This window comes from Moschus berezovskii, chromosome 10 (genome assembly GCF_049115385.1).
Source record: "Moschus berezovskii isolate FMDL1 chromosome 10, NW_MosBer_1.0, whole genome shotgun sequence".
Classification (NCBI taxonomy): Eukaryota; Metazoa; Chordata; class Mammalia; order Artiodactyla; family Moschidae; genus Moschus; species Moschus berezovskii.
This window is the reverse complement of record NC_142469.1, coordinates 91,898,938-91,923,888: the sequence shown is the minus strand read 5'-3', so window position 1 is coordinate 91,923,888 and position 24,951 is coordinate 91,898,938. Positions and strand designations below refer to the sequence as shown.

General features: G+C 34.4%; 1 protein-coding gene across 6 annotated transcripts in view; it reads right to left on the bottom strand.

Moving 5' to 3' along the window:
* STXBP5 (syntaxin binding protein 5) overlaps positions 1–24,951 on the bottom strand; it is a 171,157-nt gene that overhangs the window by 25,903 nt on the left and 120,303 nt on the right. Inside the window, exons 18-22 of one of the 6 annotated variants that reach the window (XM_055432787.2) lie at positions 24,772–24,923; positions 18,972–19,037; positions 12,216–12,275; positions 12,071–12,118; positions 1,273–1,323 (exon numbers count right to left, since the gene is read on the bottom strand). In XM_055432787.2, coding sequence (XP_055288762.1) covers positions 1,273–1,323; positions 12,071–12,118; positions 12,216–12,275; positions 18,972–19,037; positions 24,772–24,923 — 377 coding nt within the window. The remainder of the gene's footprint in view (positions 1–1,272; positions 1,324–12,070; positions 12,119–12,215; positions 12,276–18,971; positions 19,038–24,771; positions 24,924–24,951) is intronic. The other 5 variants (XM_055432788.2, XM_055432789.2, XM_055432790.2 and 2 more) reach the window with 5 other exon arrangements.

The window sequence follows — 24,951 nt, the reverse complement described above, 5'->3', positions numbered from 1 at the left end:
AGTACCTAAGTGTGAATATTCTTTTAAAATTAAATTGATATCATATTTTACTGATTTTAAAAAAGTACTCCTACATGTATTTTCTCAGATTTGTAGATATTAAATGACACAAAACCATAGTGTTACAAAAATTAAACTAATGGTATTTAGTGTTACTGAAATTCTGGGACTCTCAAAGTCTGAAGTAAACTCTGGATACTCTTGTTGGGAGGAAAAATGTGTAAGGTTAGCTTCAGATAAACTTCTGTTCAAATTGCATATTTCATCTTTTCTCTTCTCAAAACATGTTATCGTACATTCTAGAACTTTTTCTGGGTCCCTTAACACCAGTGTTACTACAGGGGTCTGCCGTACTGCCTTTCCTATGTTCAGGAATGGAAACTCTGATGACAGTGGATGATATTATGCCTACTAATAATAACACAACTGAGATAAGACTATGGGGTTTGGAAATGCTAAAATCAGTAAGGTGAAATGGACCAATATCTAAGTCTCTATTATACATAAAAAGATAGTCAAGGAATCTACAGAATTCCAAGTGAGAAGATGAGGTGGGTGAGCAAACACAAAGGAGCAAATCTAGTTTCTAAGACAAACACGGGTGAAATCATACATATGCAGTTACTCAAATAAAAGCAGTAGAAATTTCTAAAAGAAATCTGCTTTATATGTACTATGTGAAATCTTCTTTAGATCTTTATTGAAACATCATTTTTCCCTATTCTGGAATATCAGGAAGCTGTTATGGAGATGGATATAAAGCAAAAGGAATATGCGAGATATATTCACTCCACTTCCCTAATGGATAGGTTGTATATACAGTATTACAGAGAAACAAATATTTCCCAACTTATTATCATCAAAAAGTAATATTGATTCTTGACATGAGAGTCACTGTAATACAGAAAACCAGTCATATATTTTGAAAATATTATTCTCATAAAAATAAGTTAATAAATCATAGTGCTCAAGATGAGTTTTCAGATGGCTAATATAAATTAATCTAAAAATGATATAAATTTTAATCTTACACTGAATTTTGTTTAGATACAAAGTATGAGAGGATTGAGTAAATAGATTATTTTGGTTTGCTTAAACGTATAATTATCTTATACAGATGGCATCCAAAAGGCTATTATTATTCCTTAAACAGTCATTTTAAACTGAATTTTCAGTGAAAATCTATTCTATGGTCATTTTAAATTTCCTGACTTTTTTGTTTTCCCATTAAAGAGATTTTAACTACTGCATATTTTCATTTATTTTACTTACCTAAGTCAGGCTTTAGGTCAGTAGGCAAGCTTAACTTCCTTGACATTTTTGCTGAAAAATAAAATGCACTTTTAAAGTTCTGAAGAATATCTGATTCATTCTCATTTCTATCAATTGTTCTTCAAGATAGGAGTGAATGTTTTTATTACTAAATCTAGAGACTAAGATAGTTAAAATATGATTAATAATGTTATGGGTGGAAAGTAAATCTTATTTTTTCAGTTTTTTAAAAAGTTTGTACTTACTTGATATAATATCTTTGAGTGCTTGAAGCTCTCACTTCAAGGAAGCCTTTTAAATTCTGTTAATTATTTCTTAGGCTCATAGGAAAGGGCTAGGCTTTTTTAAGAGAAGCAGTCATTTCTCAGAAAGAAGATGTTGCAGATAAGGACAACAGAGGCATAGGACTTAGTCTGGGTATGTGATATGATACAATCTTTCCAGCTCCTCATCTTCACAGCTATTGGGCTCATTCTTTCTAAAGTTAGTATCTCGAATATAGGATAAACCTACATCAAACTGAAGTATTTGATTACATCACCAAAATATCTGAGTCATCCATTTCTTCATGTATGTTAACATCTCTATTTACACTTTAGTAAAAAACAAAAACAAAAAAACCAAAGCCATGCTCAGTCTAGAGTATTTACACAAATGTAAACTACAGATATTTCTATTTGGGATTACAATATTTAAAAAGTCTATGTAAGAATCTTGCTGGAATTCACTTTCCATCCTCAGTTATCGCCTAAATCTATGAAGTGCTTTAAAGTTAAGAGGTGCTTTACTACATCTATTGTGTTAGTGGCAGTGCATGCGTAACAGAACAGAGCTTCCTAAGCGAAATTCTGAATACACATTTGTGTGTTAATACATGAATGTGTATATGGGGTTAAATTTTGGACAGTTAGGAGATATTTAAAGAACAGACCCTGCTAGTCCATAAGGGCGCCATGTAAACAAAGAGAAATCCAGTCATAGCACATAACTTCCACATCTAAAAAAATGACAAATTCATTGTTAGGGAAGAGGCATTAGGCTAAGTGGGAAGAGATGGGGGAAATCAGGTTTTTATTTCTAATATTCATTAATCTAATTAGCATCCTTTCAAAAAACAACAAAAAAGCGTCAAATATACAAATCAGTCTTATCCCATTTTGACAGACGACAGACTTAACCTCAGTTAAAGCATAAAAAATAGAAAACCGAAATATCCAAATGAAATCTATCATGGTTGATCTCATATAAATGGCATCTGGTCCCATCACTGCATGGCAAATATATGGGGAAACAGTGGAAACAGTGACAGACTTTATTTTTTGGGGCTCCAAAGTCACTGCAGATGGTGACTGCAGCCATGAAATTAAAAGATGCATGCTCCTTGGAAGAAAAGTTATGACCAACCTAGACAGCATATTACAAAGTAGAGACATTACTTTGCTAACAAAGGTCCGCCTAGTCAGAGCTATGGTTTTTCCAGTAGTCATGTATGGATGTCAGAGTTGGACTATAAAGAAAGCTGAGCACCGAAGAATCGATGCTTTTGAACTATGGTGTTGGAGAAGATTCTTGAGAGTCCCTTGGACTGCAAGGAGATCCTACCAGTCCATCCCAAAGGAAATCAGCCCTGAATATTCAGATGCTGAAGCCGAAACTCCAATACTTTGGCCACCTGATACAAAGAATTGACTCACTGAAAAGACCCTGATGCTGGGAAAGACTGATGGCGGGAGGAGAAGGGGATGACACAGGATGAGATGGTTGGATGGCATCACCGACTCAATGGACATGAGTTTGAGTCAACTCCAGGAGCTGGTGATGGACAGGGAGGCCTGGTGTGCTGCAGTCCATGGGGTTGCAAAGAGTTGGACATAACCGAGCAACTAAACTGAAATCTACCCAACTCAAAACATTTTCTAAAGTGCAACATTTAACTTTTGAAAGAAGTTAGAAGTTTTTATTACATATCATAGGTACAATGTACACAGACTCATAAATATCTATATAGTAACTGAAGGAGAAAAACTAGCCTGGTACAGTCTAAAGATACCCTTTCACAATCAGATGTGTATGCCTCTCTAGACCTGACTAATCTGATTTGATTAAGTTATTCTATATCTTTAGGACCAGTGCTTATAAATATTGAATGTGCATTTCCATCATCTGGGGAACTTGTTTAATCAGATTCTTGCACTTCTAACAGGTTCCCAGGAGATGCTGATGCTCCTGGTCTGTGAAGCATCAAGGTCCCTAGACTACAAGTAACTTCAAGATAGGAAATAAGATTAATTCATCAGACCCATATGTAGATACCGTAAGTCCACAGCAAACAATTCTTGAATAAGCTTCAAAATCTTGTTTGTAAAACATGAAATGTCAAGTATGGCGGTTAGGATTGGATTTGGAATCAGACCAGACTGAACTGAACTGAACTGAATTCAATAAACTACTAGGTCTGTGACCTTAGGCCAACCACTTTGCCTCTCTAAACCTCAAATTTCACCTGGAAAACAGAGATGCATAATAATGCCAATTTCATAGTTTTAAAGATTATATAAGAAGACATAAGCAAAACGTTAAGCGCATTATCTGACATAGTGTAGAGCTGATAAACATTAGTTACTATTAATACTAAACAAGTGAAATAATTTTCATAAGCTGTAAAATGTTATACAGATGAGCCATTAACATACTTGTACACAGCCCAATATTTCTTTAATTCTACGGTAATTAAACCCCAATTAACTAAGAAAACAATTTTTAGGACATAAATATAGAACGGCATGTACAACTACAAGCTCAACCTTTTTTAAGTTCATTTCAAAAAGTAAATTCAATATATATCTAATTGTAAAAAGAGAAACAATTTGAGTAAACTGTAAGATATTTTTATGAGGAAGGGGAGAGGGGAAGTGGTGGAGCGGGAAAAGATTTAATTCCTTAGCATTTCTTCTTGTATAATTTGTATTCATGTCTTCAGGCTCCACAGCCCTTTCTTTTGTAGTCTCCATCTAAACTTATCTGAGGAACTGATCATATCATTTCAGATACTGAATTTTTCCACAGGAGTATTTCAATTTTTGATAAATTTTAAATTTTATCTGTTGATATTCTCCATCTGTTCACTCACTACGACCATTTTCCCACTTTAGTACTTGAACATATTACAGCAGCTGCTTTAAAACTCTTGGTTGCTAATTTCAACATCTAGGCCAGCTTGTGGTCTGTTTCTACTGAATGATTTTTAAAATTCTTGATTATGGGTCATATTGAGTTGGCTAAAAAATTCGTTTGGATTTTCTCATAAGCACCTACAGAAACCTGAACTTTCTGGCCAACCCAATATTTCTTGTGATTTTGAATCTTTATTTCACATGCCTAGGACCTTTTGATTGAATGTGGATGTAAGTTTTGACTGAACAGTGGACAATATGTTGAAGTTGAGTATGGATTATATCATCAAACTTAACAGGTGTGGAGTTTTAGTCTGACATGCAGTTAAATTCCTGGTGGATCCTTCTGATCACTCTTGGTTTTACTCTTTACTAGGGTGGGTCTATATCAGTTAGAACTTTGTTTTAGGGTATGGCTTTCATGCTAAGAAGTGATTCTTACTCTTAATAAGTGGCCTTTCTGGGATTTCAACAGAATGACTGAAGTGCTCAGCAAGGTTTCACTACATCTACTCCTAGCACCGCATGACTTCTTGTGTCACTGGGCAGCTCTCAGCCTCAGAGCAGATGCCTGAGGCCTGGTGGTGGAGTCTTGACCAGCTCATATGCGGCCCAGGCAGAAGGCGAGGACCTACACTGAACCTACACACAAGACTTCTAGGAATGCCACTTGGAGCAGTTCCTTTCTCTCCAGCGCCCACCCTCAAGTTCAAGTCACTTTAGCAGCCCAGAACTTCCATTTCTTCCTCCTTAGCTTGATAAGGCTATACTTCCACTTGGGTTCGAATCACTTTGAAGTACAACAGGAAAGTACTCTCCAGTCAGAGAGAGCTGGGGCAGAAAGTAGCTGCAGACTTTATCCAGTACTTCCTCAAGATTATATTTTTACTTCTCAGGCATCTCAGAAGCACTTGCCAACACAGTTATCTTGTCAGTTGATTTCATCACCCTGGAAAAGAAACTTCTGTCCATGCTTTGAAGTTATCCAGCTTTCAGTGAGGTCTTCAAATGGAAAACATCATCTGAATGAGTTCCTGGAAGGCAAACTGTCTCTTTCTCTTCTTCATTTGTGCATTCTTCAACTCTTGCCCCTGTAACCCAGTACCTTTCTTGTTTTGAAATCCTTTGTCACTAGAAGCTATGAAATAGCTCTCATTTTCTATGCCTTTGTCCACAGTAGAAACAATGGAATGACAGTAAAGAAGTTTATTCAATTTGGAGAAAACTGCAGTCAGAGATATATCTCAGCAGGCTGCTAACCTGAGTCTCTGCTCTCTCTTTTTATAAATCTGAATGAGAACATCAAGCTGGCTGGCTGAATAAGCAGTAAAGAGCTGCATTTGCTTGGGAAGAATAATTGTTATATTTGATCACAATAATCAAGTCTGCAATAGTGGTTTCAATACCAATGAAAGATGCGTGATATTTAAGAAAAGCAAATCTTGAGGTAAGGGGACTGGCTGAACCATTATACTAGAGATGACAGCTCTGTCATGGTTGATGCTTTTTAGTTCTTTGCAAGGAAAAGTTTCTCTGTTACAGAGATTCTGTTCCTCTGAATTTAAACAGATGCTTTGTAATTTTCCTTTAGCTTCTCTACCCACTGTGTTTCACATCTTATTTTTCTAAGGATGATTTCTTAAAGGAAAACAGAATTATAACTTCTGCTTTTTAGAATGTGGCTTTTATATTAAACAACGTACCCACAATACAAGGTAAAATGACTTCTTCTTATGACACTATGAAGAAGATGCCAAAAAAGCAAATAGATCTTCATTATCGAGAAAGGTTCAATAGTTAGAACAAAGTGGCAAGATAAGTTTTCTCACTGGCAGAGATCCAATGCAACTCTTTTCAAGGATAATGTATGCGTATTAAATAAGAGCAATCAGAACTTAAAAAAAAAAAAAGACTAAAAATCAGCTTGTAGGTTAGGGCAAGTGATCCCAGGGGGAAAGTAGGACCAAGAAGTAGAAACTCTCCTATCACACATTATTTTAATAGCTATTGGAACTAATAACATCAATTTCTACCTCCCATACTAGAATATATAAATTCTATTAATTTGGGAGCAATTTATTTTGCAAAATACTGCATCCGTGTATGTGTCTCTTAGTGTGCATGTTCAGTAAACATGACAATGAATGAAAATATAAATAAACAAAAGCTGTCACTGGAATTTTTAGAAAGAAGCTGAATTTCTTCACAAGTGAAATCAGATAAAGAGAAAAAGAGGACAAATTAAATATAAGCTTGTTAATCAAAAAGACAACTTTTGGAAATACAAGACACTTATCCATTATCTAAAATGAAGGAGAAATTTTAAAGAGATACTAATACCTGCCTGGTAAAGACCTGGCTATTATAAGCTCTCTTAATTCTTGAACTCCTAGAGCTTTTGTCTTCAATATTTTTCCCATCTCTATGTACTTTTCACAAATTCATAAAATATAACATCTAGGATATCATCATAACTAAAGACATCTCATAGCATTTCCTAGAGAAGGCATTAAACAAACTTAACATAGTTAAGTGCCACGGGCTTAACTGTTCCCCCAAATTGGTATGCTGAAGGCTTAAGCATCTCTTAGGGCTTCAAAATGTGACCTATGTGGAGACAGGACCTTTAAAAAAGTGATTAAGTTGAAATGAGGCCACTAAGTGGGTAGACCAATCCAACCTGGTTGGCACGTATAAGAAGAAATCTGGACTCACAGACATGCCAGGGGTGCATGTGCCTAGAAGACAGACTATCTGAAAACACAGCCAAGAAGGCAGTCAAGGACAGAGGCCTCAGAGGAGAAAACAAAAACACACAAAAAACAAAAACCTGTCACTGCCTTGATCTTGGAATTCTAGCCTCCAGAACCATTCTAGAGAAAGTAAATTTCTATTGTTTAAGCCACTCAGTTTGTGGTATTTTCCTATGCCAACTCTACCAAATAAATATAATAAGTTATGACATAAAATTGATCGCCACATTAATATTAATAGTTCTGGTTAAACAACAGTTGACAAAAAATATTTCAGTAATGTAACTTTAGTTTGGACTAATTTTCTTTATGTTAGGAAGCAAACAGCAAGTTATTTCTAGAGAGATCACTGTATAGCCTTTGAATGTAAGAAAAAGATGATTCTATAGAGATGCATATACATTAAGTACTGGTACATAAAACACAGACTTTGCTGAGCAGATTTTATTATGAAATTTGACAGAAAATACAGTCAGAAACAGAATTAGAGTTTGAACACATGATATGCCAAAATCCTCAGACTTTAGTAATCCTGAAAAAGAAAAAGAAATTCATTTAGAGGAACTCTGACTTATACAGTGGTTTTAAAGTACCTATCTGTGAAATTTAGTTCTTGACCAAGAGAGGGTAAGTATTAATATTACCTAATAATCTTTTTTCAAAGTAGAAAATATTAAAGTTACCTGTAAAAGGGGTTTTAATGAATACTTGACTCATCTCCTCTTTCAAGACAAGCTTCTGTTCTTTCAATGGCCATATAGAGGATTAAATATAAAGTTGAACTTCTATAGATGTAGCAGCAGCATTTTGGGATGAGTATTGAGGGATATAAACTAGAAATATCAGTACTACTTTGTTTTATAATAAATTAGAATAAGTTTAAAACTTAAAATTCTTAGAACAAAATAAAAACAAATTAAAATTGTAAAAAAAAACCAAACCTTAATTTCATACATATCTTTTCAAATTCATATAGAAAATTCCAAACAAACCTCTGAGAACTTGTTTTTCAAATTGTAAACATAAATGAATTGGGAAGAGAGCACAAGAAGAGGCCACACATTATGAAAGCAGAGACATGCTGGAGTATAGGATCAAGAAACTGGGATTCTGACCTTGACTAAGTCATTACCATGTGCTATCACTTTGGATATGCATTTGACTTCTTTGAGGCTCAAATTCTTTTCTTGAAAAACAAAAGGGCTGAGTTGCTTTAAAATGTAGGATTTAATGAGTCAGTGATTTAAAATATGATTCAGAACAGACTGAAGTCTGTTAGAACACTTAAATAAAAAAAACACATGTGGTGGCAGAGTGGTAAAGAATCCATCTGCCAATGCAGGAGACGCCAGAGACGTGGGTTCGATCCTGGGTTGGGAAGATCCCCTGGAGGTGGAAATGGCCACCCACTCCAGTGTTCTTGCCTGGAGAATCCCATGCACAGAGGAGGAGCCTTGCGGGCAACAGTCCACGGCGTTGCAAGGAGGGACATGACTGAGCAACTGAGCACGCACACATGTACAGGAGAACTCAGGAAAACAGCACCTGGGCATTATTTTCATTTAAATTGACTTCAAAACTTACTTTAGTTTTTATTAAGCAAGAAAACCAATCATTCCCAAAGTAACAGCTAATTCAGAAATTTGAGAAATTACAAAGGGCCCTGCAGGTATTATCTTTCTTACAATTAACAAATACCATATGACAAACACCTAGTGTAACATGTAGAACTTAGGGGTGCTCATTACATGGAGCTATTACTCCTGCTTGTTTTGGCGCAGCACTAATTAAGTGACCTTATTTCCTGACTCTTTATTCTTTAATCTCCAATATTACTTCTTCCTTACACTTTCATTCCTTCTATATGGATATTAGTAATAAAATGGGACATGGGCAGGATAAGAGACTACAGAATAGAGCTAGGTATCTACTTTCTGAATAAAGTACTCATAATGAGAGAATAATCTTTAGAGAAGTTTAATCAAAATCTACCAAAGAATGCTAACATCTGGACCATATTTTATTCACAAGTACATCAAGAAAAAAATTTTTAATACTTTAACAAAGATACATATTTTAGGACTATTTTTATATAAATTTAGAATAACAAAAAGCTTTATATATTTCTGAAATTTTATAAAATGTAAATAATGAATAAAAAATTGATAACCAATCTTATTTTTGAAATGATTTACAGAAATTGCTAACTAAGGGAAAGTTATTGAGTTTTAAAATGCTGGCCATTAAGATTTTTAGTAGCAAAAATTAATCATAAAGTATGAACAGGCAAAACAAATCACTATATGCATAGGGATGCCACAGTGACATTATACAGGATACTCTGCTTTATTTTTACTGTTAATTCACAATACTACAGTTATATCTTTTTAGGCTGTTATTCTTATGCATGAACAATGACCTCACTGTCAGTGTCATTTACCTGAGTTAATTGTCAGTTAGGAAACAATGAAGCCAGGCTTCAGATAGACAGGGCAGGGAACTCTACTGTTGACTCCTGTTACTTTCACTTGAGTCTGCTCTTTGAGAAAGGCAGACTTCCAGGCACTGTATATTATAGTTGGGTGATGGGTACCATGATGGCACCCATGAGCTAGAGCTTAGACAGAGTTTGATATGAGCCATCTTTTTACTTTTCCAGGTTACCATGTAGATAGAACAGAGTCATAACCAGATGATCTAGTTAAAACTCATATGACAGATTTGTCTTTGAATCCTTACAGTCTTCAGTAAATTTTCTTAAGAGGTAAGACAGTACAGTGTTGAAGAGGACAAACAGTTGAGTTGGACAACCTCAGTGTAAACTGTGGCTCTGACATGTGCTAGCTGTGTAACCGACAGATACTCTGTATACCCTTTGACAGTGCTGTCAGACTTAAAACAGGGAAATAACAATAAGTAGCTAACTGAGGTTACTGAGTGGATTAAATAAGAAAATCAAGAAGAAATGGAGAAGTACATTTTTCCTTCTATATCACTTGGGATATATGTTGGGAATATAAAAATATCATTTGCAAAGTAAGTCACAGGAATGTAATGTATAGCACAGGGAACACAGTCACAAATACTGTAATAACGCTGTATGGTGTATAAAAATGCTGAATCTTGTATTCAACATTGTATATCTGAAACTAATCTAATAGTTTAAGTCAATTATACATCAATAGAAAATACCAAAAGATTCCAACTGAAAACAAATACAGAAATATATAAACCACAGCTGCAACTGTGGTTTCTGGAAGTGAAAAACTAACATAAATTTGAAAAGTTGAAGAAAGTTAACAATGTCTCCCCAAAAATATAGCTATAGAAACCGGCATGACAAAAAAACTTGTTGATAACATTCTTGCTTTTTTTTCATGCTATCAAAGAACTATCCTTCCAATAATATTCTCAATTCTAAGAAATTAATTAAAGTCTTTCAAATAATCACACTCAGATATTCCATGTTATATATTCATTACACAGAAAAACATGAAAATTGAGTCAATATATTTAACAAAGCAACATAACCCCAGGATCAAAAATCAAACAGATAAATTATTCAAAAATTTTAATTATATACAAAGAGTCGGTCACGACTGAACGACTGAACTGAACTGAAAGTAACTTTTACACAAGGCAAAATTCTTAAGTAATTAAACTTTGCAAGTTCTTTGATAAATTGTACATACAAAGTCCCTTCAAATTTTTCAAATTATATGAAAGTAAAAGAACTTCTAAAGTACTATTAAGATAGTATATACTAAAAAGGAAATTGGTTGAAAAAGAATTATGCAACAGTGCTCGTAGCTGATGAAAGTGATTTAAATATTACCAGATGATTCACTAAGGTACCACAAATACAAAGAAGTGAACAACTGATTCTTCATAAATGAAGAGCCCTTTGCCCAAGAATAAATCGCCTTATTCAAAAAATGATCAGAGGTGCCAAAAGTCAGCCAATGTTAATATGACCAAACAGGGTTCAATTTACAACATACAGACAATATAGTGCTATTTCTAAGAGTTTTTGAAATTTAATTTTACTACATATTAAACTTTGAGTTAAAAAAAAGTAAATCTATTCCAGCTATCTAGAAACTCATCTAATTTAATACAGTTCAATGAATATATGGAGGGAGGTTGGGGGGAAATAAATATCAATAATACAATAAAAATTTTGGACTTAAATCAAAGATTAAATGTATTCTCTTTTAGTAAAATGGTGTTTCTCTGGCTTTTAAAAATCTTTAGATAAAATTCAAACTTTTATGACTAAAAAATCCTATTTGGATTATATCCCTAAATTTAACTATGTCTTTTATCCCCCAACTTGAAATTTTGAAAATCTTGGACCGAGTAATTAATTTCAAAGTACCACTCATTTTTACTTGGGGGGCAAGAGTCCTAGAAAATTCCTATTTAACTCAAGGGCAGTACAGCTTATAGCCTAAATGGCAATCTTTCAAAGAACCATTTCCTTGAAATCTTGAGTCTTAATAATGTGAGGAGGACAGAGAAAAGGCAGGAAAAATACAAATACATAAAAAAAATTCACAGCCTTGGAGTAAAAAATTGTACTACTTGTGTCATAAATTGAACCCTGCTTTATTTTAAAATAAGCAAAAATAAAAATTAATAGAACAATTCACACGGTTAAGTCAGAGGAAGGACTGCAACCCCAATTTAACTGATTTTTAATAATTACTGTCCCAATGAGTCTGGAAGAAACACAGCCCAAGAGATTATCATTTAGCATAGAAATAACAAATTAATATATACAAAATGCAATGCATTAGATAATTTTCTGATGCTGTGTTAGCATTGCATATAGCAAGGATTAGAAACAAAATAGAAATGTCTATTTCCTACCTATATCACTGGCTACCATCTTGGAAAACTTTCTGCTTTTGATCTTCACTGAAAATAACATTTTGATATAAAATGTCAAAATCTATTCAAAGTAAACTAAATGAATTAAATGTAATTAAAAGAAAATACTTTAAAGATACTATACCCTTTTCTATAAAATTATTCATTTTTTGTTCATCATCTGAATTGTGGGGTGATGAAGAACCTACACAAATGAAGACAATGGAAGGAACAGGCATATAGTCAGTCACAAACACTGAGTTGTCACAGGGAAAAGTACAAACAAAGTAATCCGGTAACCCCTAGGATAAGTTCCCACACTACTGGCCACAAGAAAATATCGTGTATATAGTTAATGAAAATTCATATAATATTACAGTAGCAATAGCAATCAGTAGTACATTATCTTTCGTGGTAGACCAATCTCTAGTATATATATTAACTCTAACCTATAATAATTTTTACATAAGATATAAGTATTTGGCAAAATCTTTGTATATATTGTAAGTTAGAGAATAGATAAAGAAAATATAAGGAGCTAACTGTGAAAGAAAATGTAAAAATTCTTGATCAGTTAACTGAATAAGGTTTATCCAGTGGCATATAGAATCCTGTATAAGTACTATCCTGATAAGGTTAATTTTAGAGTTAGCTTTCTAGATACGAACTTTAAAATTTTATATAAATTGTACTATTACCATACAGGTCTTTAAAATACTGAGGATAATACTTATAATTTTAGGTATGTTCAAATATTTATTTTAATGAGGCATGAAATACTTTATTTCAACTGTGACTTTCAATAAGCTTATCTAATATTTTTATAATTGAGACTTTATTTGTCCTTTTTTTCTTAAAAAGATGTTTCTAAATTTTCATTGTATTTCTTTAACTTCTAATACAAATTTTTTTTATAAAGGAAATTCTAAGCAGTATTCTAGTTGACTGTAAGAGTCAAACTATCTATTCTTTATAACACATTTCAAATGATAGCCATTAAAATTTTTAAAATCTCTCCGGCTTATAAATCACTTCCCCTCCTTTGAATTCCTGTTAAAGTTTACCTGTTACGTTTCTTATGATGTTAATCACTTAACACCTTATATTTTGAGTTTACACACACTTGACCTTTCCCACTGAACTGAAGTGATAAGCTGGGACCCCTATCTGATTTCATCCCTTTAGGGCTCAGTGGGGTGCTCTGCATGTAGGCATCTCTAAGTAAACATTTACTAAATGAATAAAGCTTTTCTGCTAGAAGTGAATGTCTAGAATATAACTGGAAGTAATTAAAGCGGTTTTTCTGTGCTGATTTCTTTTTTATCCCAATGAAAGTACTGAGCCTTAATAAATGAGGTCAAAATTTGACCTTGCCCCACAAAATCATACTTTCTTTCTTTGGCCAGGTGGAAAATATCCTTGAAGTCTCTTAGAACAGGTAAAACCTGTCAACATTGGCAAGAGCCAATTATTTCTAAAACAGTCTCATAAAAATTATTCTTCTAAAACAACCTTATTTTTGCTAAATAGCATTTATAGAGCCCCGTAAATGCTATATCCAAAAATATCACACAGGAAACACTGAGCTCAGCAACATTTTCAGGAATACAAATGAGTACCCTCCTTTCTCATATAAATATAATTCAGATTTAAAGAAGATAATGGTTATGAGAAGATGTTATATATAATTTAAAATACTACTCATCTCTGACACTATATAACCACACGACTGTACAAAACTTGATTAATACTTATCTTATTTGATATATTTTATATCAGAGTAATAGCAAGATAGCATATCTAAACGCGAATATAAAATTATAAAAATGTTCAGTAACTCCAACATAAAAATAGGCAACATAAGCCATAAACATAAGTAAAAGAAGCAGATCTTTTTCCCCCTAACTGAAAATGCCTACTACTAGTTGTCATAACTTACATGCTAGCTTATGAAAAAGTTCCAAAAATGTTTTTAGCATTTCCTACTTGAATATATTTTACAAATTACTATGATTAAACAAGCACAGAAAATATATATAGCTTAAAATTTTTTATTCTCTAGGGTACATGGAAACTCCTGAGGTCACCATCTCATATGTGGCCCTGTGTTTTCTTCAATTTTAAATGTACATATATAAATACATACATACATATACACACATACACATAAATTTTAGATACAGTACTAAAAATATCCCAACATTACTAAAGCGCTCAGTGAAGCAATCTGAGTTCTCTGAAATAAAGATCAAAGAGAGATGGCAGAAATAATTTTCTATCTTAATTCAGGATAGCAAGAATTTTCTATTTAAGAGCTATTGTTGGTTTATTTAAAAATAAACGGACAGGGAAAACTATACTCGTAATTTGGATTTTCTCAAGATGATTTTTGATTAGAGATTTGATATTAGTTGGCTAAATTATTCAGATCACAAATTTTGGTTATGGGATTCAAATGCTTTTCAAAAATTTTCTCCTCACTTGTATGTATTATTTCAAATGAACACATTAGTTGTGATAAAGGGCACATGACTACCTTTCATTTTCTATAATAGAGGTACTCTTCTTAGTATTTATGATTCAGTTGCACTTCCAACTCACTTTTTATGCACTTCCTCTTTGTTCATAAATACAAACACTGTTTTCTAGTAACTATTTCCAGAGGTTTATTCTGATTTCTATGATAGTTCTTAGCATTCATGCATGACTAACATCTATCTCCTGGTATATAAAACATGTTTTAGGTACAATTATTGCCTACTAGTTTGGTTTGCTTTTGTAAAAGTGGTCTTCCCTGGTATGCATGAATGGATATGACTCTTCAAAAACTCTTCAGAGCAAAGTCAAAGGCCAAACTAAATATGAGTTTGTGTCTAAAGATGAGAATCTGTGATTTAGCAATAATTTCTGAGGTCACAATTTTTACTTTGCATTTCAAACACCTGAAAAATGCCTGGTGTCATATTCTGCATGTTACAACTATATCGTCTTTTCCTCTGAACCAAAGAGCACAGTATATTTGAAAATGCTGAATGATGTTTGAGCTGCTCTGGTACAAAAGAGAGAATCTGGAGATTTTATCACTATGCACTTGTTATATTTATTTACTTATATTTAAGTATACTTACATATTTATCTCTTTCAACAACACAAGAGAAGACTCTATACATGGACATCACCAGATGGTCAACAATGAAATCAGATTGACTATATTCTTTGCAGCCAAAGATGGAGAAGCTCTATACAGTCAGCAAAAACAAGACCGAGATCTGACTGTGGCTCAGATCATGAACTCCCTATTTATTGCCAAATTCAGACTTAAATTGAAGAAAGTAGGGAAAACCACTAGACCATTCAGGTATGACCTAAATCAAATCCCTTATGATTATACAGTGGAAGTGAGAAATAGATTTAAGGGACTAGATCTGATAGACAGAGTGCCTGATAAACTATGGACAGAGGTTCATGACACTGTACAGGAGACAGGGATCAAGACCATCCCCATGGGTAACAAACACAAAAAAGCAAAATGGCTGTCTGAGGAGGCCTTACAAATAGCTGTGAAAAGAAGAAAAGCCAAAAGCAAAGGAGAAAAGAAAAGTTATAAGCATCTGAATGCAGAGTTCCAAAGAATAGCAAGGAGAGATAAGAAAACCTTCCTCAGTGATCAATGCAAAGAAATAGAGGAAAACAACAGAATGGGAAGGACTACAGATCTCCTCAAGAAAATTAGAGATACCAAGGGAACATTTCATGTAAAGATGGGCTGGATAAAGGACAGAAATGGTATGGGCCTAACAGAAGCAGAAGAGGTGGCAAGAATACACAGAAGAACTGTACAAAAAAGATCTTCACGACCAAGATAATCATGATGGTGTGATCATTCACTTAGAGCCAGACATCCTGGAATGTGAAGTCAAGTGGGCCTTAGAAAGTATCACTACGAACAAAGCTAGTGGAGGGGATGGAATTCCAGTTGAGCTATTTCAAATCCTAAAAGATGATGCTGTGAAAGTGCTGCACTCAATATGCCAGCAAATTTGGAAAACTCAGCAGTGGCCACAGGACTGGAAAAGGTCAGTTTTCATTCCAATCCCAAAGAAAGGCAATGCCAAAGAATGCTCAAACTATTGCACAATTGCACTCATCTCACACGCTAGTAAAGTCATGCTCAAAAATTCTCCAAGGCAGGCTTCAGCAATATGTGAACCGTGAACTTCCAGATGTTCAAGCTGGTTTTAGAAAAGGCAGAGGAACCAGAGATCAAATTGCCAACATCCGCTGGATCATCGAAAAGCAAGAGAGTTCCAGAAAAACATCTATTTCTGCTTTATTGACTATGCCAAAGCTTTTGACTGTGTGGATCACAATAAACTGTGGAAAATTCTTCAAGAAATGGGAATACCAGACCACCTGACCTGCCTCTTGAGATACCTATATGCAGGTCAGGAAGCAACAGTTAGAACTGGACATGGAACAACAGACTGGTTCCAAATAGGAAAAGGAGTGCGTCAAGGCTGTATATTGTCCCCTGGCTTATTAACTTACATGCAGAGTACATCATGAGAAATGCTGGACTGGAAGAAGCACAAGCTGGAATCAAGATTGCCGGGAGAAATATCAGTAACCTCAGACATGCAGATGACACCACCCTTATGGCAGAAAGTGAAGAAGAACTAAAGAGCCTCTTGATGAAAGTGAAAGAGGAGAGTGAAAAAGTTGGCTTAAAGCTCAACATTCAGAAAACTAAGATCATGGCATCTGGTCCCATCACTTCATGGCAAATAGATGGGGAACCAGTGGAAACAGTGTCAGACTTTATTTTGGGAGGCTCCAAAATCACTGCAGATGCTGATTGCAGCCAGGAAATTAAAAGACCCTTACTCTTTGGAAGGAAAGTTATGACCAACCTAGATAGCATATTAAAAAGCAGACACATTACTTTGCCAACAAAGGTCCATCTAGTCAAGGCTATGGTTTTTCCAGTGGTCATGTATGGATGTGAGAGTTGGACTGTGAAGAAAGCTGATCGCCGAAGAATTGATGCTTTTGAACTGTGGTGTTGGAGAAGACTCTTGAGAGTCCCTTGGACTGCAAGGAGATCCAACCAGTCCATCCTAAAGGAGATCAGCCCTGGGTGTTCATTGGAAGGACTGATGCTGAAACTTAAACTCCAATTCTTTGGTCACCTCATGCGAAGAGTTGACTCACTGGAAAAGAGTCTGATGCTGGGAGGGATTGGGGGCAGGAGGAGAAGGGGACGACAGAGAATGAGATGGCTGGATGGGATCACCGACTCAATGGACATGAGTTTGGGTAAACTCCGGGAGTTGGTGATGGACAGGGAGGCCTGGCGTGCTGATTCATGGGGTCACAAAGAGTCGTACACGACTGAGCAACTGAACTGACTGAACTGAACATATTTACCTACAATACCTCTTGTTGGGTTATTTCAAATTGCAATTTATACACACCTACTGAAAGTATGCCTTAGGATTACAAGGAGTATTAATGTACTTTGGCTAAATCTTGTCAAAACACTTTTGATGGTCATTTAATGTATTAAAAGACAATATATCATATGTCCATGTTTTCCAGCTTGGTTTATAGACATAAAATACTGATAAGTGCATTCACACGGCCTTGAGATAAGGTGAGATCAGAATAGTACTGTATATTGTTGGAGGAAAAACAGCCATAATTAAGAGTTATTATAATTCAAAATTATATTTAGAAATAGCTTTCATCCTGTGAGATGGGAAGTACATACTGCTCCACATTATTTGTTCAGTGTTATTCTACCAATGTTCAGCCCTAATATTACAGTTTATAATAGTATACATATTATAGTTCCATGTGTCTTATTATTGTAATGATTGAACTTAAATATGAAACTTAAATAATAAGAAAACCAGAAGGTGTATATATTTTAAGAGAAGAAATGATTAGCTTGAGCAATATTAGGAAAATGCAATTTTAAAAAGAAAACCTCACAAAAGCTTTTATGGTCCTAGAGCTAATAAAATGGTCAACTGAAATATGAGGAAAAAGTGCACTTTAGTTTTTCCTATTCTTTAATTATTTATGATATGGTAGAACTATCTATGGAGGATCAAAATCTGTCCATGAACAGTGTTACTATAAGCTAAGAACAGTCTTTCCAGGAGAAAACTGATGAAAAGTCCCAGCCTTCAAACATGTCTGTTAAAATTATTAGGTTAAACTCATCAAATTTAGCAAATTTTCAATCTACCAAAAAAAGCCCAATAAATTCAGGATTCTCTTAATTTTAATTAAGGAGAATTAAAAGTAATTTTCCTCTGAAACAGTAACATATACATAGGTTACATAAGACCAGTATATGGATAACAAAGGACAAATGCTTTAACATAGCTATAAAATTATATATTAGTTTGATCAAATCAAAACCAAATATAACTAGTCTATAATTATTCTAACTGTCCACAGTCACCATTAGATAGTTAGTGTTAAAAATCTCTCATAAGAAAATCTCTCATAACATTTAAACAGACATTATTCAAGGATGAGAGCACTATTTTACCAGCTGACTCCAGGACTACCACATGCAAAGACAAGGCTGTAGATAAATAAACCTCTGATCCAATGGTAATAAATAAGAACTATTTCCCCCCCAAAAGTGTAAATATTAGAAAGCTAAATAAACACCTGCATTACTCTCAACAGGTAATACCTGTAGATTTTTATCTGATGTGTTTCTTTTAACTTAATTAGAATGCAAAGAATATAGTTATAATTTTAAGAATAAATAGGTAACACAAAAGCTCCATGTAGGTGTTATTTTAAATGCTTATCTGTAAAGATCTGGCACATTATATTTTTTGTAGCACTACAACTATTAATAAAATTAAAAGCAAATTACCGGAAGTTGGAGATTTGCAGCGATCTTCTGGGACTACTGCTCCTTCACTAATGTCGCACAGACCTGCTGAAAAACAGAACCCAGGCCAAGTCATACCACACACAACTTTATGTAAGTGCAGCTGTACCTCCTACTTGCAGTACACATCTAATTACAGTCCATTTTAAAAAACTCAGCAGGTTATCAGACTACGCTGGCATTGATATTATGCTCAATAACTTTGAGATAGGAATATACATTCTGATATTAAAACTAATACAGAAGTCACCAGTTAAATAAGTAACAATTTTCAATCTGCTGTTCTTCAAGGACAATAGACATATCACAGGATTTTGTTCAAAGTCAGCAATTTGAGGGCATATGATATACTGCTTATTCAATTTCTCTTGAGGGAAAAATTTTTTTGGTGACTTTTTTGGTGATTTTTTTTTTTACATCACAGGGACTCTCAACTCATATCTCAAACTTGTTTCTGCTAAGTATCTTTCAAATATACTCCCTTAAATATTACTGACAATTAAGAAAATATTTTGTACCACCAAATTTGCAACATTTAAAATATAATCATACCTTGTTTTATTGCATTTTGCTGAAATTGCTTTTTTTGAAAAACGAATTGAAGGTTGTGGGCACCCTGCGTGGAGATGGCCTACAGACACCATTTTTTTCAACAGTATTTTTCACTTCATGTTTCTATGTCATATCTTGGTTAACGCTCATAATAATAACAAAAAAGTTTGAAATATTACATTTTCTATGGTGATTTGTGATCACGATCTTTAATGTTACTATTTTTAATTGTTTTGGGGCACCACACACCACACTCACATAAGATAGCAAACTTAGCTAAGAAACATCTGTGTTCTGACTGCTCCATTGATCTGCCCTTCCCATCTTTCTCTCTCTCTCTCTCCTCAGGCTTCCCTATTCCCTAAGACACAAAATCGAAAGTACAACAGTTAACAACCCTACAATGGCCTCTAAGAGTTCAGGTGAAAGGATGAGTCAGTCAGTCACTCTCCGTTCTCTTTAAATCCAAAACCAGAAATAATTAAGCTTAGTGAGGAAGGCATGTCAAAAATTCAGAAAGGCCTAGAAAGAATCTAGGCCTCTTAAGCGAAATAGTTATCCAAGTTGTGACAGCAAAGGAAAAGTTCATGAAGGAAGTTCAAAGTGCTACTCCACTGAACACATGTGAAACGGCCTTACTCTTTGATAGGCAGAAAACGTCAGTGGTCTGGATAGAAGATCCCATCAGTCACAACATCCCTTTAACCCAAAACCCAGTCCAGAGCAAGGCCCTAACTCTCTTTAATTTTATGAAGACTGAGACAGATATGGAAGCTGCAGAAAACCCCGAAGCTGGAAGAGGCTGGTTTATAAGGATTAAGAACAGAAGCCATCTCCACAACATAGAAGTACAAAGTGAAGCAGCAAGTTATCCAGGAAGTCTGGTAAGATAATTAATGAAGGTGGCTATACCAGTCAACAGATTTCCAGTGTAGATGAAACAGCCTTCTATTGGAAGATGCCATTTAGGACTTCCATAGCCAGGGAGCTTGGGATAGCTGGGCAATGGACAAAAGCTGCATGTCTAGGCCTCAGAAGTTATCAGGTATGAAATCAACATATGTGCACATTATGACCAGTATCTGCCTTTCTATTCCTCTGGTAAAAGACATAATGTCACAATCTTTACAGTCCCTAAGAGAGCTCTTAGAGTAACATTTAGAGAATGCTGAGTACTGAATTGGGCTTCCCAGGTGGCACTAGTGGTAAGGAACCCGCCTGACAATGGAGGAGACATAAGGGACACAGGTTTGATCCCTAGCTCGGGAAGATCCCCTGGAGGAGGGCATGGCAACCCACTCTAGTACTCTTTGCCTGGAGAATTCCACAGACAGAGGAGCCTGGTGGGCTATAGTCCATAGGGTCACAAAGAATCAGACATGACTGAAGCAACTTAGCACACACGAGTACTGAATTGAGTTTATAAGGAGTGTCTTCTATTTTGAACTGTGTATTACTGTCTTTTCATTGAATAGGAAGCTTTTGAATGACAGTTTTTCTTTTTACCTTTCATCAAACTAATGATTCTAGAAAAAAAGCAAAACTAGTCTTTATAGTTCTAAGATGATAGATTAATTATAGGTATGCATGTATTAATCTCTGACATAACATCTATATATATAGATAAACTTTTTCCTGATAAAGCCTTAAGATAGCAGGTCTTTAAACAGTAGAGATATATGAAAATAATTCAGGTGTCCACTGGTGGATGCATAGACGAAAAAGAGTTATAAATATATAATGGAATATTACTCAGCCATAAAAATGAATGAAATTTTGCCATTTATGACAATGTGGATGGACCTTGAGGACACTATGTTAAGTGAAGTAAGTCAGGCAGAGAAAGACGAATACCATGTGAGCTCATATTCCTCAACTAAGTAAATAAATAGTGATAGTATATTCCAGTATTACAAGCAGCCTGGTACTGAGTAAAAATATCAATTTTGAAATTATAAGTCTTTGGTATTTTGTCAACTGTTTGAGAAAACTCTGGGAGACAGTGGAGAACAGAAGAGCCTTGTGTGCTACAGTCCATGGGGTCACAAAGAATTGGACACAACTTAGCAACTGAACGACAACTAAACTATAAAAATGTAGTAAGAGATGTTAATTTTCATTCTTAAAATAGCCTAGGAGGAATCATTTAGGAAGCTAAATTCAAGTGTGATAGGAATAGTTTAGTTATTAAATTCTGAAATAAGCTAAAAATCCCTTCCATGCTTTCCATGTAACTCAGGGTAAAAGCTAAAGTAAAGCCCAAGAAGACTGGTTGATGTATATGATCCTATGGTACATGACTGTGGTATTATGTGACTATGGGTATCCCATTACCTCTCTGACTTTATTTCCTCTCCTACCTACTTCACCATCTCCCTGACTCTCTCTCATCAGCCACTTTGACCCTTCACTGTAACCTTAACTCACCAGTTACACTGCTTCTGAGCCACTATACTTGATATTCTCCATCTGAAATGTTCTCTCTACAGACATCCTCATGGAGAACAGCTGTCTGCTTTAAATCTTTGCTCAAGATACTCTATTTAGAATGTAACACCCTTGTCACTATTTCAAATCCCCCTCATTTAATTATTTTTTCCTTTGGCACTACTATGTAACTTACTATATATCACTTATCTTTTCAAACTCTGTCTTTTCCAGTATAATGAGGGTAGAGAATTTGCTCTGTTTTAATACTGTTTGGGCTATTCCATAAGATGGTATGTGTGTGTGTGGGGGGTCTGACTCTTTGAAACATGAATGGACTGTACCCTGCCAGGCTTTTCTGTCCATGTAATTTTCCAGGCAAAGACATTGGAGTAGGCTGCCATTTCCTACTCCAAGGGATCTTCCCAACCCAGGAATGGAGCCCACATCTTTTTGCCTCCTACATTGGCAGGCGGATTCTTTACCACTGCACTACCTGGTAAGATGGTATAGAGAAACCCAACTGAACTTTCAGGTCAACACCCCAACAGAATTACGATAATCAGCAGATACATATATGTGGTTGAAATATTTCACCACTACTTGTACCCTGTGACAGTTTCATAATTTCTATTACAAAAATATTGTAGATATTTTAGTCAATAGTTCCATTGTATTTTACGACAGCTGCAAAACATTTAAATGACAATGTTTTATCTCATAAAATAATTTCATGAGTGCCATCACATTCTTTATGAAAACCTATTAGCACCAAGTAGTAACAAAAAAGTTTCTCCATTCATACTGATCTATTATGAAAGACAGAAAAACAATTTCATGGTATTTGGGCTTCACTTCAAGAATATATGCTAAAATATATACTTTAGCAAAAAATCTTTTTTGCATCAATGCAAATAATTTTTAGTACCAATTATTCTATATTTGACTTTATTTAAAATATAAATAATATATTTTAGAAGCAAGACACAAATATTCTTAAAATGTTAAAGTATGTTTTAAAATAATTTTCTCTTAATTTTTAACTTTCTCTTTTTCCTTAATATTGTTCAAGTGAGCATAACAACAATAACATCTTAAACTTATAAAAAGTTAAGTATTTCTCCACCTAAATGTGTAACTCTTCAATACAAACTGAAGCAAATAATAATATGAATAATGATAATGCTTATTAAAGAATAAAATAGGATACAATGGAATGCAAAAAAAAAAAATTAAAATCACATGGCAGAGTTGGTTTCTAACCTTGTATGAATTTAGGTATTTAATTTCTAGTAATTTTATGTTAAGTTATGATGAGGTACTAACAAGAAAAGAAATTAATTTTGTGAGTAATAAAAATTTTACCACTCCTTCTCTATCAAGATAATGTTTAACCTCCTGACACTATACATTAATTTCTCTGCTTTATAAAGAAACTGGATTGGAACACAAATATTTCAGTAGCTGTTTTCATATATATATTATCAGATGAATTTAAGTAATGAGTATATTATTTTAGATACAGAATGCTTTAATAAGCTCTTTTAAAAATAAATGAGAAAAAAAAAGTTTTACAGACAAAATACACTGTCATGACTTTACTGATGTGGAATGAATAACTTACTTAAAATAGAAGAACGGAGTTTTTTCACAGATTCAGAATATAAGCTAGAAACGCCGCACATGCAAGAAGTCACAATCAGCATGCCTCAGTGAAGCAATGAAAAGCAAAAGAAAAAAATAGGAGACACAGATACTAGAATGGTATGGTTGGGACAACAATTTCTGCTGAAGATAACACATGACAAAATGATCACATAGACAAAAACAGAAAAAAATATTCAACTATTGCCAAAGTGACAGTAAGGTCTATATCCCATCACCTTTTTCTTTTCTTCTGTCATGAATTATGAGAAGCATTTAGTATCAGGAAAAAATGTCCTGAAAGCAACTGAGAAATGAATGTCAAAAAGAATTTTAATTCAGAGATTGAGTTAGCAGATGTAGATCAGGCCTTCCCAGTGGCATTCTGCAAACAGGTTAGGTTACGTCTGCCACAGATGGAGTTCTCTTGAATCCCTGGTCCCCCTAGGCAGGTCCTGGGGAGTCTGGAGCCGAGAGGTCAGTTACCACCACTGGAGGCCCCATTAACATATGTCTACATGCCAGAGATCCAATGTCATTTTCTGTGTATGCCATGAGGTTTGGGAAAAAAAAAAGGGTGAGGAGTACTGGTATAAACAGCTAACTATATATGTGTTCCATGAGGCATTAGTACTGAAACATTTAAAATAAGATTAATTACCTAGAAAACACAAAAAAATGCTATAGATAGAATTCTTAATGGATCTGGGCTTGCACTGAATCCAAGCTGTCTGAGAATGCTGTATCTCACAGAGTTCAAATTCATTTTTGAATCTACATTTTTTTTTCATGTAGGAAATTATTCCTTTGATACTCAATAAACCGCTGACCTCACACTATTAAACAGTAAAAGGGACAGAACTATGAAATTAACTTTTGCTCTGTAATGAGATAAATTTTCCTGTCATAGTAATTTAGCTAAAGAAGTCTGAAACTGTGGTTCCTTCCAATGTTAAATAAAATCCTAGAATATTAAAAACAAATGCATAAACTAATAACAATACAAAACAAAAAAAGAGGTTGATACCTTTTACTTTTTTGACAATTTATACAAACAGATACAATCAGATAAGCTATTTACCTAACAGAAGTACTTATATTCACAGAAGTAACTTGGCATTTATGGAAATCCTAAAGCTCAGGATTTCTTTCTTTTTACCTCCTGAAGGTTGTCGAGATTTACGAGGAGATCGGGGTTCTCTCCGATAAGGATCATTGGAGCCATACAATTCAACAGTGCCAAGGTTGAGGAGTACTGCTTTCTGGAGGTAGTCGACCATCGCAATGCCATTACAATTGCCAAAAACTACCCTAGGAATAGGAAAAGAACAAACATTTT